Source organism: Aulostomus chinensis, chromosome 20 (assembly GCF_037954235.1).
Source record: "Aulostomus chinensis isolate RoL2024-O1b breed Wild chromosome 20, RoL_Achi_v1.0, whole genome shotgun sequence".
Taxonomy (NCBI): domain Eukaryota; kingdom Metazoa; phylum Chordata; class Actinopteri; order Syngnathiformes; family Aulostomidae; genus Aulostomus; species Aulostomus chinensis.
Genome location: NC_141339.1, coordinates 22,481,177 through 22,497,748, shown reverse-complemented (window position 1 = coordinate 22,497,748; position 16,572 = coordinate 22,481,177). Strand labels below are relative to the sequence as shown.

At 44.1% G+C, this 16,572-nt stretch overlaps 1 protein-coding gene across 6 annotated transcripts in view; it reads right to left on the bottom strand.

Annotated features, from left to right (window-relative positions):
* tbc1d32 (TBC1 domain family, member 32) overlaps positions 1-16,572 on the bottom strand; it is a 63,973-nt gene that overhangs the window by 22,937 nt on the left and 24,464 nt on the right. For all 6 annotated transcript variants that reach the window (XR_015110754.1, XR_015110755.1, XM_086190500.1 and 3 more), the window contains exons 24-28: positions 10,954-11,076; positions 9,504-9,612; positions 6,991-7,084; positions 6,782-6,907; positions 4,558-4,641 (exon numbers count right to left, since the gene is read on the bottom strand). Coding sequence is in view for 4 of the 6 variants with exons in the window: in XM_086190500.1 (XP_086046626.1) it covers positions 4,558-4,641; positions 6,782-6,907; positions 6,991-7,084; positions 9,504-9,612; positions 10,954-11,076 (536 nt within the window). In the remaining 2 variants the exon portion in view is untranslated. The remainder of the gene's footprint in view (positions 1-4,557; positions 4,642-6,781; positions 6,908-6,990; positions 7,085-9,503; positions 9,613-10,953; positions 11,077-16,572) is intronic.

Genomic DNA, 16,572 nt, shown 5'->3' with positions numbered 1-16,572 from the left:
GCAACTGTGTAGACGATTATATTTTTGACAAGTGCGAGGAGGGATCGGAGGTGTTTAATCCCGTTTCAAGTGTGCTGCTAAAAGAATCATCACCTCTGGCCCTGTTCAGACCGACGATCCGATCACGGGAGTGAGAAAGACCTCCTCGTCCACTGACGCTCCTGCTTCAGCAGAAATAAACTGAGATGTGTGCGCTAACAGTGCTGCATTATTATCATTTCATGTCTCTCTGCATCAAACACCTTGGGAGGGTTGGTTTACAAGGAGTGCACCAAGGAATAGTCCCAGTGTGCATCGTTGTGGTTTCTCCTGTTAAAAATTCTCTCTCTCTCCAGCCAGCCTAAATAAATAATAACACAGGCCGATCCTCCAAACAAGACGATATTTCCTCAAGTTGAATTAAAGCCATCAGAGTGCTGAAAGAAAATGTGTGCTGATCACTGCAGGACAAAAAAAAACACGAACACCACATGACTGTGTTTAATCTGACATTTAAAAAAAATATTCTTGTGTCCTACAAATCAAAACTTTGCAAATGGAAGTGATGCTGGCGTTTATTTGGGTGCAGACCAGGGGAAGTGATGCTTGACGAGTGATCAATCCAGACGCACGTGGAGACGGAGCCTAAAACCAAGAGTGACACTAAAGAGCCGTCCTCTTGTGATCAGATCACCCAAGAAGTACACACACACACACACACACACACACACACGCACACACACACCAGGGGTGTCATATTGTTAGGGTTCCATAATGCCTCAATATTCTGAAAAGCCCATGAATGTCATGAGTGGGCAAAACATCTTGGACCATGAGGTTTGGCTGGATGGGCCCGCGACGTCACTGCCAAATGAGTATTAAAGAGAAAGAGTTGACAAATTAAAACGGTTTCGGGGAGTTCCTCGATTTAGGATGAAACCTCTAGAAAAGTGGGGTCTGCTCTTTGTTGAACGGCTGAGGGTTGATACTTCTCTGTCTGCAGCTGCCTATAATTAAGACTGCGTACGGTGCCATTTACTCAAGAAAATATCGCTGAATGCTGCTCAAGACTACCACTGCAACTGCAACTACGATGGATCAGCAAGCGTGAACCCATCCAAAGACATTAATCATTCTCAAATATTGCCAAATACTGGCATGACGGTCGACCTGTCTGGTAATTTATCCAATGAGAACGTTCTAAAGAGCAAGGCAGGAGGCTGTTCGCGTCTTTAAAAACGTACTCAACTCGAGAAAAATGTTGAAGAACGATGCCGTAATTCATGGAACTCCCTCGCGGTTGGATAGTGATGTTGCGTCAGCGCTACTTCACGAGTTCCCATCACCTCTCTTCTTCTAATCGTGTCCTTGATGGCCTGCAGGGTCTTCATTTTAGGAAGATTAGGTTAATTTCAACAGTTATTAGTGTAAATAGGCTCCTGATAAACAGATGGTGTTTTTTTTTTCCTTCCTGGAATGAGTCAAATATAAATTTACTCACGCGTTATATGCGTATGTATATTATATATATGCAATATATTGTTATATGCAATATTCCACTGAGAGAAATATTCTGATGAAGTGTTATGTCGTATGTCACCATGCCAGTGAAAAGACCTGAATTCTTTTCTCAAATCTTTCTGTGACAGAATGCGAGTGAACCCTCCACCTTCCTTCTAGTGGCTCCCTCCAGGACCAACACTCCCCTGTCTTAACTGAATTATGTCTTCTACCTTCCTCTTAGCGAGGCATCCCATACCTCTTAAATGGAAACATGTACCCCAACCCACCGGCAGTGGATGGATCGAGGACAGATTACATTAAATCAAGCCAGAGAAGATTGGATTTTCCCTGATGGCTTCACGGAGAGAAAAACTTGACACACCTTTTCTGTAACATCTAAAGGCCCTAACAGTTGTTCTGCCGGAAGATCATGACTGCTTTTTCATCCCTAACAATGAAGCTCTTTGCTCTGGTGTCATTTTGACGGAAGACTTAAGGGTTTGGAAGGCAAAGAAGGCTTTGAATTGCCAGTACTTGTTTGTAATGTTTGGCCTTGTCGCTTGATGACATCGGCATCCCCCTTCAGGATCTGCTAGTTTGTATCGTTTCACGTACTTAGCCTTCATGCCATCAAATTCCGCTTTGAGCCCAAAGATTTTAAAACTCTCTTCAAATCGTCTGAACACGACGGAAAAATGTACCTTTACTGTTGCCGGCTATGGCACGTGTGACATGCCGACATTTTGTGTCTTGCTGCATTTGAACTTCCAACCTCCCCGATTTCCGGACTACTTCCTATCCCAGCAGCCTTCCCCCTGGACGGGTCACCAGTCCATGGCAGGGCCAACACATAGAGACAGACAACCATTGGCTCTCCCAGCCACACCTACGGTCAATTTAGAGTCTGGATTAACCTGGTCCCCTCTTGATGTCTTTGGACTGTGGGAGGAAGCTGGAGTACCAGAGAGAACCCAGCAGGAACAGGGAGAACATGGAGACTCACCCAGAAAGACCCCGTGCTGCAGCCGGGACTCCAACCAGTAACCCTCTTGCTGGGGGGGCCACAGTGAGGACCACTGCTCCACCGTGCCGCCTTCACTTCAGTACATTTTGTAGTTTAATTAATTTGCCAAATACTGCACCACTCCTGCAAGTTTTTACCAAATTAAGTTTGATTAAACTGACAAAATTACAAGAAAAACTGTGTTTGATCTCTGATTTTGGGTTCATTACTTCCAGTGCTTGAAGCTGTGGCAGAGCCATAATTATAATAATATTACTAATCAGCGCCAGCTGATTGAACAGACACTAAGACATTCCTTGTGCACATCCTGCAGATTCAGTTCAGGCTTACATCTCAGACACTTCCAATACAAACCCATTTAAAACATAATGATACATAATAAAAGTTCTGGTCTGTCTTATTATTTAATTTTTTATATTTTATGAAAAATAATGATTAACTAATGAAAACTTACAGTTTGCAAGATCGCTGGGTGTTTACTAATTAGCATCATTCCTCTCTCTCGCTGCCATCATCAGGCTGATAGGTTGTTTAGCCCACTGGCTACCAAACAAGCCAACCTGCTGAAAATCTACACGTGTTTGATATGTGAAACATAACAAATTTTAACCCGGGGTAAAAATAGCTCTCCAAACGAAGAAGAAGAATATCTCCCCATTCCTCCCCCTGCCTTTCTTTTCCCTCGAGACTTCCACGGGAGCTTTTCACCTCTTGAGGCTCATCCATCCCTGATGCTCTGCCACTGCTGAGCCCACAGGGTGTGTCAGCTAAGCCCAGGATCAGTCAGAGTCCGCAGCTCTCTTCCTCTGCTGCCAAGACCCTGCCTCACTTTTCCACAAGCTGCAGACCTTAAAGGGAGCCTATCATGTTCACTTCCAACTCTATATTTATTCTCTGAATTCACAAGAGTTGTTGTGTGTTGCGTACAAGCCCTTTCTGAAGCCTCTCCGGAGGCCTGCCAGGAGGTAGAGTCGCTGTACTCCATGGGTGTGCTGTGTCTTGCAGGGATAGTTCTCCCAAAAATGAAAATTCATTCATGATCTACTCCCAGGAGAGGGTGTTGTGGTAACAATCACAGTGAAAGAGGACACACTTTCAGACATAAAAACACAAAATTGAACCTCAAAACGCCCTCGCGCTGCTTGTCCTGCATGTGACTAATTCCAGAGTCTGGAGGTTTTTCGACTCACTAAGGACGTGGCAATTTCAAAACAGCTTGGCATATGGAGGGTTAAAGTAATGGAGAACTTTGGGAAAGCAGTATTGTTTCATAAGGTTTTGGGTTTTTTCAAATCTGTCATTTTTTTTCTTGCCTAAATATCTCTGGGGTTTAATCTGCCGCTCAGAAAAAAGTAATTTGAGCACGTCCACTGTTGAACTGTCATCGGCTTTCCTTGGGCTGAAGAATTTATCAATTACTGGAGAAAATAATGGAACATCCAAACGATAATCAGAATAACCGTTAGTTGCAGCCCGACTCGGGCACTAATGTGCTCAGATCTGATGATGAAGGCCGGAGCTCAGGTCAGCCTCACCTCCATCGCTGCTGTACAGTGTTTGGTAAACGAGTCGACGACAGGCTTCATTGCAAACTTGCTCTCCGGGACCAAGGAGGTGTTCAGTATCATGATCAAGGACACTTCAAAAAGGAAGAATAAAACCTGACTCACACCACAGCAGAACTTCAAACCTATCATATCTGAATGTGTTCATTTCATTGGACTTGGCCAGAAAAGGCTACAGTGGCCACTGGACGCTCCACCGCTGCGCCCAGCAGTAAGTCCTCAGGATCAAAGCTTTAATACACTCAGCAAACAAAACTGCATGCAAATAGAGAGAGATGAACAAAGATCCCACCATCAGAGTGCAGCATCAACCGTGTGAAGGTTAAAACCCAAAGAGTGGGTGACAGGAGCAACCAAGGACAGAAGGGAAGCTCGATTTATGTCTCAAATGTATAGATTCTGACTTCACTGATCCACGGACTGCCCTTTAGTTATTTTCCTAAGTTGTCAAGAAGAAAACTGAATGCATTGCTCGTCTGCTCTGACCTTTGTACTGAGCCGGAGAGAAGAAGCACTCGGTGGCAGAGCTGGATAGATGAGCCACAACCCTCTCCAGAAAGTCAGCCAGCACTGTGAAGAACATACACACAAGAATGATGCCAGCATTCCGACAACAAACGTTTAGTTGAAAGAACATCCTGTTTAAAAATATGCCAGTTCCTTCACTTCAACTATTTTTGGAACATGGAGAACATCATGTTAATGCTATTAAGCTGCCACTGTAAGTGGTTTGGAGGAAAAGAATCCTGTAAGCCATACATTATGCATGTTTATTGTAGCCATCAGCCCTGAATATGATAAATGCATATAGACAGCGTAAAAAATAAGAAGGCTTTACATCTCTGGATGCATCTCATGACCAATATCAATGCTCAGTAGGAAAAACATGTAACACAAAGTTGGCTTTGAAAATACGCATCTGATCGTATCAATTCACGGCTTCACTGGCCCAGACCGTCCCTCACTTCACCCTGACGCCATTGCTTTTAGTGTCATATTACACAGCCGTGCAAAAAGGGGGGGGGGGGAAAACGAAACAACAACACCCACACTCCAGATCTAATTGTGGAAATATGAGATAAATAGTGAGAGATGAGGCTGCTCGTAAAGGCAGTGCGGGCAGGCATACAGAGCACCACCACTTCCTGACAGAACCGTGGCCCAGGGGCACGAGATACGCAGGGCGTTTTCACTCCAGGAACATATATGAGCCTCCTCCTTCACCCTGCTGTCAATGCAGATGCAGCCAGTGCATCAGTGAGGATTGGCCTCACAGTAACACCGGAGCCACATCGAGCGTGTTCGGTAACAGTGTGCTACTTTGCAAACGTTGCTCTATTAACCTGGACTGGAAACGGTCTATAAACATGCCGATTACAGCAGAAACACTGTACTTTGATGCTATTGTTGGCGCTGTATCATGAGTTTACTCCCAGCCACAGCTTTCTAAAGTCTCTATAGGCCACCAGTTTGAGACTGAATACTTTTTCAAACTATATCTTTCATGTTATTGATCATTTTCCTGTGCTTTAACCCTCAGCTGGTCGTAAAGAGTGACTCTGCTGAGACGACGGCGAGGCACTCGACACAGAAACGGTTCCAATCATCGGCGTTTTCATGAAGGGACACCAGAGCTCATCCTTTTCCTCTCACAGCTGAAAGAAGACTGACGAGGACACAAGCAATTATCACAGTCTTTATCCCCAGAAATACAAACAAGCAAATGTTAAATAAATTGCCAAGGAAGTAGATTAATGTAGAAGTGGGCATGTAAGTGCTATAATTTTTCTTCATTTAACGTTTCTTAAAAAGTGGAACGGCAGGTTTTGCCTGGTTAATGATGTGGCAAATAAAAGCCCTTCTGTAATGGCAGGAAGTTAAAAAGATAATACATCTTGATCGTGGTCTTCCAGTGAAAAGCCTGAAATGAGAGGCAGCCTCTCCAGTTCAACAGTGTGCTGATGAAAGGAGGCAATCATTGCACAGCACATGCATTAATGGCAGGATTGTTATGCCTCCTTCATTCTGATGTATTTTCATCCTCCGTGAATCACAGCTTTTTACTCCTACGTAAGAAAAGGAGGCGTCTCTGACATTTCAGAGTGGCTGTCAATGGAAATGAGGAGCTCTTAAAAGGTCCATGGCCATCAGATCTGTGCAATCTTACCGAGGTGGAGTGCCTGTGTGGGTTTTGCGGCACGGAGAAGACATGAATCGCATGGAATTACTTTTCCAACACATTTTACTGCCAAACATCTGGAAGGAGCTAATATTAAACCCGCGTTGTAAAAAGGCTACAAAGAGAAACGGATGCTTTTAAAGTAACTTTGGAGGAAAGTAAATCTGGTCATGAATGCTTTGACTGAGCGTTTTGCCCCTGTTTGATCCCAAAGGTTGGTGCTTGTGTGGGTTGATGAATGTTTTTTTTGTTGTTGATATTTTAGCCCATTTGGAACTGATGGAATTTCTGGAAATTAGCTTCAGTAGCAGGTAGAAACATGGCGTGAGGGCGATGTGCCTTGGTGAGGTGTACCTGACACAGCCACCTTTGACCATTAAAAATAGGTTCAGTTCATTCTGGAGTCCCAGTGGACATTCATGCCAAATTTGTTGAAACCCTTCAAGGCATTCCTGAGACATCACACTGACATGAATGGGACAGACAACTTTGACCGCCATTATGATGACTTCACTTAAGACATTCTCTTACCCTTTCCAGACAGGACACTGGGTTTGGTGGTCATATATTTGCGGTACAGCCTCCTGCAGGTTTCCATCCAGCTCTCCTCATTCTTTGTGGCTTTAGGTGACGCCAGAAATGCACTGAGCTCAGGATCTGCACGGAGAGAAGAAGTACAGGTGAAGTATCTCATGTACTGCACAAGCTAGCACGGGTAGAGTCATCAGCGTTGGTCTTACCCTGCGCGCCAGTGGGGACCTTTGGTGGGACCAGGGTGTAGCAGGGAGGTGGAGGGTAGAATGAAAACATGGGCCAGGAGTAAGGATTGTCTCCCTGGAACCAGCGGATAAAGATTATTTTGACCTTACATAACCACATCAATGTACGATTCATCTACTTCTGGGAACGTTCTCCACATACGTGATGAAACAGCCAATTTGTGTGATCTGCTGCAGCACAGGCCAAAAGTGCAAGTCCTTTTCAAGCATTCATGATTTATACTTTATTTGATTTACGCTGCTTTGGCTGGGTCGTTGCTGTGGATGTGTGTATGCGCTCTGATTTGCAGGACTTATGTGATAGAGTGTGACCCTCAAAGGCCAAAACAGCTGTCGCTCACTAGAAACAGTCATAGTTAAATTTCTCGCCCCACCCGCGATGTCTTCTGTCATCATTTGGAGGCTCCGCTGCAGCTCTGATAGCAGCATCATTTTCTGGAATAGTGACTCGACAAGGAAACCCCAGTTTTCTTCCTCTGTGCCAATTGGTAACGGTTGTATAAGCTCAGTCCCAGGAGCCAGACATTTGGAGTGATGGCTCAGTGTGCCTTGCCAAAATAATGTGCTGTAGATCCTGACAGAGTTTAAAAAGCAGGCGTCTTTATCCATTTGTCTGCGCCTGCTAATGGTGATGATCCCTGATGGTGTGTGCCGCTCCGAAACTGACGCGCTACTTGTAGAACACGTTAAGCCGGGCACTCGCTACAGGAGTTTTACAATCCTGACCGATTGTTGAATCTGGTTGCATCACGCTCTAAAGCAGACGCTTCAAAGATGTTCTTCCCTCTAATGTCAAACACGCTCACTACAAGATTCAAACATAACGGAACATCACACACAAAAGGATCTTACTAGGATTATCGTGCCAGAGGGAGCGCTGCTCCGCATCACATCATCTCTGTCGCGTGATTTAATAAGGAAGCAACAGGTTGCTGACATAAAACGTTGCACTTAGAAATGGATCACTATTTCATTTGTTTGTTTTCTCCTTTTCGGTTTCTGATTCAGCGGACAAGAGATGAGAGACGACCAACGCTCAAGGAAACACATTCAACGTGGGTTCTTTGATAAGAACTGAGGATGAGATTCAAACCGTGCGTCACTGTCAAGGACAGTTCTGTACACTAGCTAATGCTAGCCTTAAGGGCTATAATGATTACTGTTGCTTGGCGACACTCCCAGCTGCTCCAGGACTGTTTTCTCATTGGCTGTTGTGGTTCCACCTCATAACATCCTGACATCATCATCTAAATCCCAGCAACCACACGTTCGGAATGTTCAGAGCAGCCCCGGTGGTCTTTTAGTCGATTAAGAGGTTAAAGATTAAAGTTAGGAATGTTCCCACGATTGTTGGGAAAGCCGAATCAGATCCTAAATCAGCTGATTACCCTGCAGAATGAGCCCAGCACTTGAAAAGGAAGCACAGAGCACCACAAGCTCATCAGTTACTGAATTATACTGGCAATCCTCCTTCAGCTTTGGGAATCGCTGTACAAAATAATCATTTTGTGTGCAGCTTGACTCAGTCATTCCCGTATATCATCTAGTAAACGTCCTGTAAAGCAGTAGACTACATAAAATGACAGCGCGAGCGGAACATGACCATAAAAGCAAGTTACAGTCTCCTGAGAAGAAGCCGTCACGGCCTTGAACAGACGATCACGACGACAGACACTTGAGAAAAGCGGTTGCTTTTAAACGGTGATACTTCAAGCCTCACCAGCAACGGATGAATCTTCCATTTGTTTTATAAACTTCACACATAAAAATCTGAAGTCGTTCAAAAGCCTTGTGGTTGCAGTTTTCTTCAGGTGAGGTGAAGACGAGATCTGTGGATCGGGAAAATCTTACACTCTCCCCTTAAAAACTCCCTCAAATCCTCTCTTGACCTCAGCCTGAGTGAGTTTTGCATGCAGGGTAAACAGCACCTGAATAATTGATTTCCAGATCACAACGTGTTGAGTCAACGAGGCTGCGGCCCCACTGATAATGAGAGGCGATCCTGTCATCGGTAGTGAAATTGAAAGTACCATCAATTCTGCCTGACGATTGGATCAAGACTTTGAGAAATATCCTGTGATTACACTGCCATTACCTATCACTTCAGGAAAAAGACACAGAAATAAAAAAGAAATACAGCATTTAGTCACAATATGCAGCGTTTATGATGGTGAGTTGTTGTTGTTTTTTTTCCCCCCAAATGGGACAAAAAAACAAAGCTAATCCAGTAAACAGCGACGTGTTTGGGAACTGTGATGTTTTTAAGAATGCAACAGGTTTCTTTTCCAGAAATGAAGCAAGAAACCAGCATTTCATCAAGAGTTCGAACCCCAAACTCAGAGCAGCTCTTTCTGTGGGTGTACGATACAAGTACATTAAAGTCTGTTAAAAAAAAAAGACAACTTAAAAAAAAAAAAAAACAACCCACACATATATGTTTTAACTTATTACATGAAGCATTCATCTGAGCTGACCTCTTGTAAGGCCCGAGGTGGAAGTGTCCTCTCGGACGGTCCTCCGATCACACTTACGCGAACCAGAACGTGATTCCTCTCCACAGACAGACTGTCGATGATGAACTTCCTGAGACAGTTAAAAAAAAAAGCAAAAGTGCTTGAAAAAAAACAAACAAAAACAAATTAAGTTGTGCAAATGGCGGTAGGTGGACCACAAGTTAGGAAAGTAAATCATGAAGTAAACCCATGCACGAGAAAGACGTGGTGGTTGAATCCCACTTCTCAGTGGAAAGCTGTTGAACATCCCTGGCTGATGATGAAAAAAATACCATTTGATTTTTAAATTGATGGTAAATGGAGGTTATTGTCTTGGTTGACGAAAAAAGTAGCATCATTAGCTCCTTTTTGTCGTGAACGGAAATTGATATTCAAAAGGTCAGAGCAGAGAAACCGGTGGGGAAAAGAAATGACGAGGCAAGGACAGGGAAATCAAAGTCAAATGACAAAATTAGTTTTGAAGAGAATAGAAAGGAGGAGGAGGAGGAGGAGGAGGATGCGAACGGAAAGAGAAGATGATGATGTCTGCAATGATAATGGGGCATGGGGAGTGAGAGGGTAGGAGAGGCAGATGGGCAAATAAATCAACAAGTCATCATGTTCACAACTGAGCCAACACTCAGACACGAGCAGCGAGTTGGCATTTCAAGGCCATTTATGTTCATAAGCAACAGCAGCGGCTCCCACAGCCATTAGCCACACAGAAGGTCTACGGAACACATTCACAGAGGGGCTTTTTACTTTCTCTCTGCTTTATTTCATTCTATTTGTGACGAGGCAAGAGAACAGTTTCTCATCCTGAACAATGATTAAATGTGAGAATGTTTCTGACATATCACAATGATGCAGAGAGGACGAAGAAGCTGTGTGTGGGAGAGAGTGACAGTGAGAGTTGTATGTACAGTGGAAACTAATGAAATGCCTACAAGCATGAAGCGGTTTTCTTCAATTGAATTTCAGCTCCGGCTGAACTAAGCTTAACTTTCTAGAAAACATACTTTGACTCAGCCGTCTAGAAAAGCTTTACGGAAACTGTCAAAGAACAGGAGTGTTTTTAATGGACCTTTAGAGGGCAGCTGATACACTGAATTATTCAATATCACGTAACAACTTGGAAGCTATTAGTTGAAGCCTCTTGAGCCCCGTTGCCACCGACTAGAAACCCTGCTAACACTGGCTAACACCCGGCTTCTACAGTGGGTTCAAGTGGTATTCACTCCTGGATAGTTCCACCCTCTGGATCATGCTAAGGAAGTTAGCATTCCCTTGACTCTTACAGTACAATAACATGCTGCAATGGCATCCGTGTGGAGTGTGGAATATGAAATGCTAGCTTTTTCAAATTAGGGGGCAAATTTTACTTTTTACAGCAAAAAAAAAAAAGCAATGTGGGGTGTAAATGAATTCTTACCCCTCGCTGGGGTCCTGGTCAGTGACGTTCTCCCTCTGACTTTGCAGCAACATGGAGCAGATGTTGTACTGACTTTCCAACAGCAGGAAGGAGTCCAGATTACAGCAGAGCACACTGAGCAGTCTGCAGCAACACACACACACACACACACACACAAACAAACAAAAATGAAGACATCACAGTACTTCACAGACGGCTGGCACTGCCAGATATTATAGTCACAGAACTCCACCAAGCACTACAGTTGTGGAGTACCAGTGGTAGGCAGGGTTCAGTCACGCAGACAAAAAAGGAAACAAAAAGCCATTTGGACTTTCGTTTCCCCGAGTCGGGAATGTCTGCAAGAACTGGATCAGTCAACAGAATTTTTCTCCGCCAGCTTGCCATAGCCAATTGTAAGCTTTGTTCAGTAGGAAGCCCGAGGAAAAGCTTCATGGTTCATTTTCAGTTGCTCGTCATGATGCCAGGCTCAGCCATTCAGTATTTGGAGACCCTGCAGAGGCGATGATAACCACGACTCGGAGAGGGATTTGTGTTTTGTTAGGCCCGATAAATGCAACTTAAAAAAAAAAAAAAAAAAAAAAAAGTCATCGAAAATGTTTCAGCTCCGGTGTTACAGCCGGTTTGGAGTTCAGGCTCGGGTGGACGTTTGCAAGTCAGCTGGCCGTTGACTGGCCGTTGACTAAGCCACGTGTGGAACTCAAACGTGCGCGTGAAGCTCCACCTTCCATCTATTCTTAGTCCAGTATATAGTTTGGTCAAGTGTGTTGAAAAAAAATGAAATTTTGTTATGGATTTTGGACAGACGCTAGCAGAAATATGCTAACAGCGTACGAGTTAGCTAACAGGCTATTGGTACTGACGCAGCGATCTCTGCAGTGCTCCGTGCACAAATTCCACGCAGACAAATTCAGTACCTCACCGCAGGTTAATAAAGCAGTGTTGTGATCAATCTGTAGAAAAATGAACGTGACTGCACTAAACACAAGGGAGCGTAAACGAACATCACACCAGGACTACTGGCGGCGCAGGAATAAGTCATAAACCCCGAAATAAGTTGATCGCTGAACAACGGTTAAATGTCCAGCTCCCTTGTTTACAAGTCAGTGAGTTTCCAGTTGAATACCTGAAATGAGCTCTGTGGCACACACAAGCTAAAGATATTTCATGTTTTATTCAACAGCATAAAATATGTCAATAAATACTGCCCTTGATAATTCTGAGATGCATCCCAAAAAAAAAGAAAAAAGGATGATTGGTAACAAGTGGCCAAACACAACTACACAGGTAAAAGTGGACATTAAAAGAAAACAGAAAAAGTTTGAAGGTACAAATGTTGGCGTTGAAGTCACAGGTCCATATTGTAGCTCGCTCGTAGCACAACGTTAGCCTTCCAGCATTAGATTTCCCAGCACAATATGCAAGTCTCCAAAACAATTCCATGCCCCAAAGCTGATTTCCTTTCGATACTCCATGCTAACTCCTGGGTTGGCCTACAATGATACGTCATGCCTGCAGCGCTCTGAATGGATAGTTGACATCGCCTTCTCCTTCTGCCTACACAGTGGCCAACGCGCAATCGTGCCACTTTACCTGGACTGTCATAACCATCAGTAAAACTCTTCCCAGCCATCTCCGTCCATTGGCACCGCAACTTCTTTTACATCAGGCTTCACTTTCGTGCTTCTCAAACAGATCCTGAACTGGTGGGACCAAGACGCAGCATCGGTCATAAGAGATGAATTGTCAGATACAGGCAAAGCAGAACAAAATGATTGGGCAGCCTCTGTTTGGTCCTCGTAAATAACCGAGATGTGTTGGGCATCTGTTTTCGATGGGGTGGTGTTTGAGGTCATGTAAGCGCTGGGGTGTGAGCTGTTGGAAGTATAATCTGTTTTTCTTGTAGCAGCTGCGACAACATTTGAAGAACAGCTTCAATGTGATTTATGTTTGTGTGAGTTTCCTTCTCTATTATCACCTTAATTACATCGCCTCTAGATCTCAAGCATACAGCCTCAAAAATGTACGACAACATGAACCAGGGTTTTTGTTTTTTGGAACATTTTTAAAAGACTGTTTGCAATTCTCTGGCTTGTCAATTTCTGTGCTATCAGTCGGAGGAAGGGTGACACTGACTACTAACAAGACGTGGTGCCAGCCTCTGCATATTGTTTCATGTGTGTATTTCTGCTGCTTTGGTCCTCATCTCTTGTTTTCTGGGCAGCAGCTTGAACTCCCATTTGACAACTCCACTCTTTTTGACAGCAGCGCTTCAAGAGGCCTCTCGCCTGTCAGGTCTTTCTCTGTCTGAAACAAATAAATGGAGAAGTACGCCTGCTCCTATTTTTGTCTGTGTGATAAGCCTCTTTCATTAAGTGGAGTGAAGACTTCCCCCAATCAGGGATTCAAAATATAGCTTTTGGGAAAATGCAAATCATTGACTATCAACATCAGTGGTCTCTTTGCAACCCGCGGGAGTTTAATTGTAATGTCATAACAGCCATTGTCATTATCAATTAATCAGCAATTTCTTTTGGTTTTGGTTTACTGGTTCAGAAGATAGTGAAATGAGGGTAGAGCTTCTGATGGTGTTTTTTTCTGTTTCTCTATTACTCAAAAGGTGTGGTACAGATTTTCACTAATCTTGGTGTAGAGCAGGCCAAGGAAGGGTCCAGTAGATTGTGGAACCCTAACCCTGACCCACAAACACCTTCAGAACTTGGTGATGGGTTACGGTGAAGACTGGGTGTTACCGTGGTGAGGCGGCTAATTTTTAAGAGCTTTGCCAGACTTCAAGAAAGAATGTGTTCTCTTGTGCCACCTAGTGGACACAGGAGGGACATTTGCACTCTTCGGTCTGCTCCTTCATGCAAAACCGAAATATTATCAGGTTTCACCTCCCTCTCCCACAGACACACAATCCAAGACGTGTGATGGTGTGAGGCTCGGCTCATCCCTGCAGCCCTCGTGACTTTAATTAGGGCTCGAGCATGAAAGTTCAGACTTGGCGGAGGTACGCTCTCTGAATGCTTTCTAGTTTGACATTTTGGCCGTTCAATATGAGTATCGGCCATCGCAACATGCAGTATCACAGAAAATGTGGGAAAGCATGAAGGGTCCCCTTTGACATGTTATCAATCAATCATGTTCTAATCTCTGGAGGTGAGAATAACATATCTTTTAATAGGTTTATGGAAATGCAACACACCTGCACATTCCAACATCACACCACTCTGCAGGGTCTGCAGAGACAATTCTGGTAGCTTCAGTGACACAAGAGAGAACAAGAGCTTAAATTAATTAGTCGCACACGTGCAGGTAGTACTGCGATGAGCCCGCAGGCTCAACATCTAGAAAGATCAATTAGAAGGTTCATCAGGACCCAAACACTGCAAGCAAGGCGCAGCAAGACCCTGACATCACTCTTTACCGTGTCACGGACCAATCCCATCAGGTTCCGCACCAGCACACACACTTAACGTGTATAAAACTGAGAGGGAAGAATAAAGGCATCCAAACAACTCTGACAAGGGAATAAGGGGGTTGCCAGGTTGCCATGACAACTAAGAGGCTTTTAGCAACAAAGGAAAGGGGCTGAGGTATTTTGGCTTTCGTTAGCTTGTGAAGATCAAGGGGGATGGAAATTTGTGGCTTCTTCTTTTTGAGAGGGATACACTTCAGGAATGTTGAGCGCTCATTTGTTTTTACAGTCGTGCTGCTGATTGGATTTGGCAATGCAGTCGAAGGAATGATCATGAAAACAACACAAACGGGATTGAGCTGTTCAAACCAGCTCATGAGGTTCGACTCTAGTATCACACGAAAGAACTGAAAGGGGGGAATTATACGAGTTGGTTTTTTTGAGTATTACATGGATAGAAAGATGACAACTGCCTAATTATACGTGTGTAAATCTGCATCCATTTCCTGTAGACAAAGTGTGAACCATCAGGTGAGTCGAAGTCTGGTTTCAGGTTGGAGTCGAAGGTTTTTGACGGAGGAGATTAATCACCTGAAAAGTCTGAAAATACTGTCAACAGCCAGAAAAATCTGTTTTCAGAATAAATGTTATTTAAATCAGTCTAGAGCCTAAAAAAAAAAAAAAAAAAACTACAAAAGACAGAAGTTGGAGGAGGAGATTTTTGGCTCAGAGAAAATAATCCTTTTGAGAAAAGTACAAACATCTGCAGAAACATTTACACTGATAAACAGAGATCCGTGCCGGTTGAGTATCATATAGCATAAATGTAAGCTACTTCTTGAGCCAGTGTGTGTGTGTGTGTGTGTGTGTGTTATCCAGTGCATGAAGGGAGTTCTGTCTACTTCCTGGGAAGTTTGGAAGTCTTTGCCTCTTGATCTAAGCTGTAGCTGGACTGAACCACCTTGTCCAACAAGCAGGAAACATGTTCTCACAGCAGCAGGACGCAGCGGAGGCTTTCTCTTCCCCTACTGTAACAGCGAGTGTAGCGGGAGGTCTTTCCTGCCAGCTGCCATCGGACTACATTCCACACCCCCATCCCTGAGCTTGTGTGATATCAAACTGAGTCATCTCGGTGGGTGTTGAGTTTCCATTTATTTTCTAGCTGTAATTTTGCCACTGTGTGGTTGTTGTTGTTGTCGTCGTCAGGGGACCTAAAACTATTTTTTCAACAGAGACAAAGATGACGTCCTGCATGAACATAGTGTTTCTGCCAACATAAGACCAGTTCTGGTAACTCCTTCTGCTTGCTTTCACTTGTTTAAAGAAGCCGTGGCTCAAATGGAAGTGCTGCATACTCGAGGTTTTTCTGCCGAGGAGGTCGTGAGTTCATCTGCATGAGTCTGTTTTTCAAGCAGGATATCTCAAAAATATAAGAATGGAATTTGATTAAATTTGGTGGGGAGACAATATTACAAGAAACAAGTGACTGGGCGTGCCGGTAGAGAAGCGATCTATTTCTACCAGCGCGGGGGCCGCAGGTTCACTTCCCCATGTTGCCTCACGTGTAGTTATATAATGTGAGTGTGCGAACTAAATGGTGTATTTAGAGGACAAAGTGTGTGATGCACTAACACAATAAAACCTTAAACAACTCCTTTCTTGGCCCATTTTTACACTTTACAAATGCTTTTAAATTCTTGTTTTTCAAGTTTGACACATTGTTTATTCATCAGTGCGGTGTCCTTGTGTTTAGTAGCTGCCACACTGATGCATTTTCCCCCTCTGGGATCAATAAAGCACTTTTCCTCGAACATGCAGCCATATCCCTTCAGGCAATAGATACAAAGAAAACTGAGAGCCCTGTTGCATTGCGGATGATACTGTGTTAAAAAGGATGCGTTTGCAACCAGGACCCAAAATGAAGGTGCCATCCATCCATCCATCCATCCATCCATCCTCCTTCAACAAAATATCCTAAATCAGTTAATGGAGGTAGCAGCTCCAGCAGGGATCCCCCTCAAACCTCTCTTTCGCTGGCAACATCAATCAGCTCTGACTGGGGGTCCCGAGGCGCGAGACGTTCCCAGGCCAGCGTGGAGATAAATCCCTCCACCTGGTGCTCCATCTGCCCCTCGGCCTCCTAGCAGGATGTAACTGGAGAAGCTCCATAGGAAGGTGCCCAGGTGGCATCCTAACTA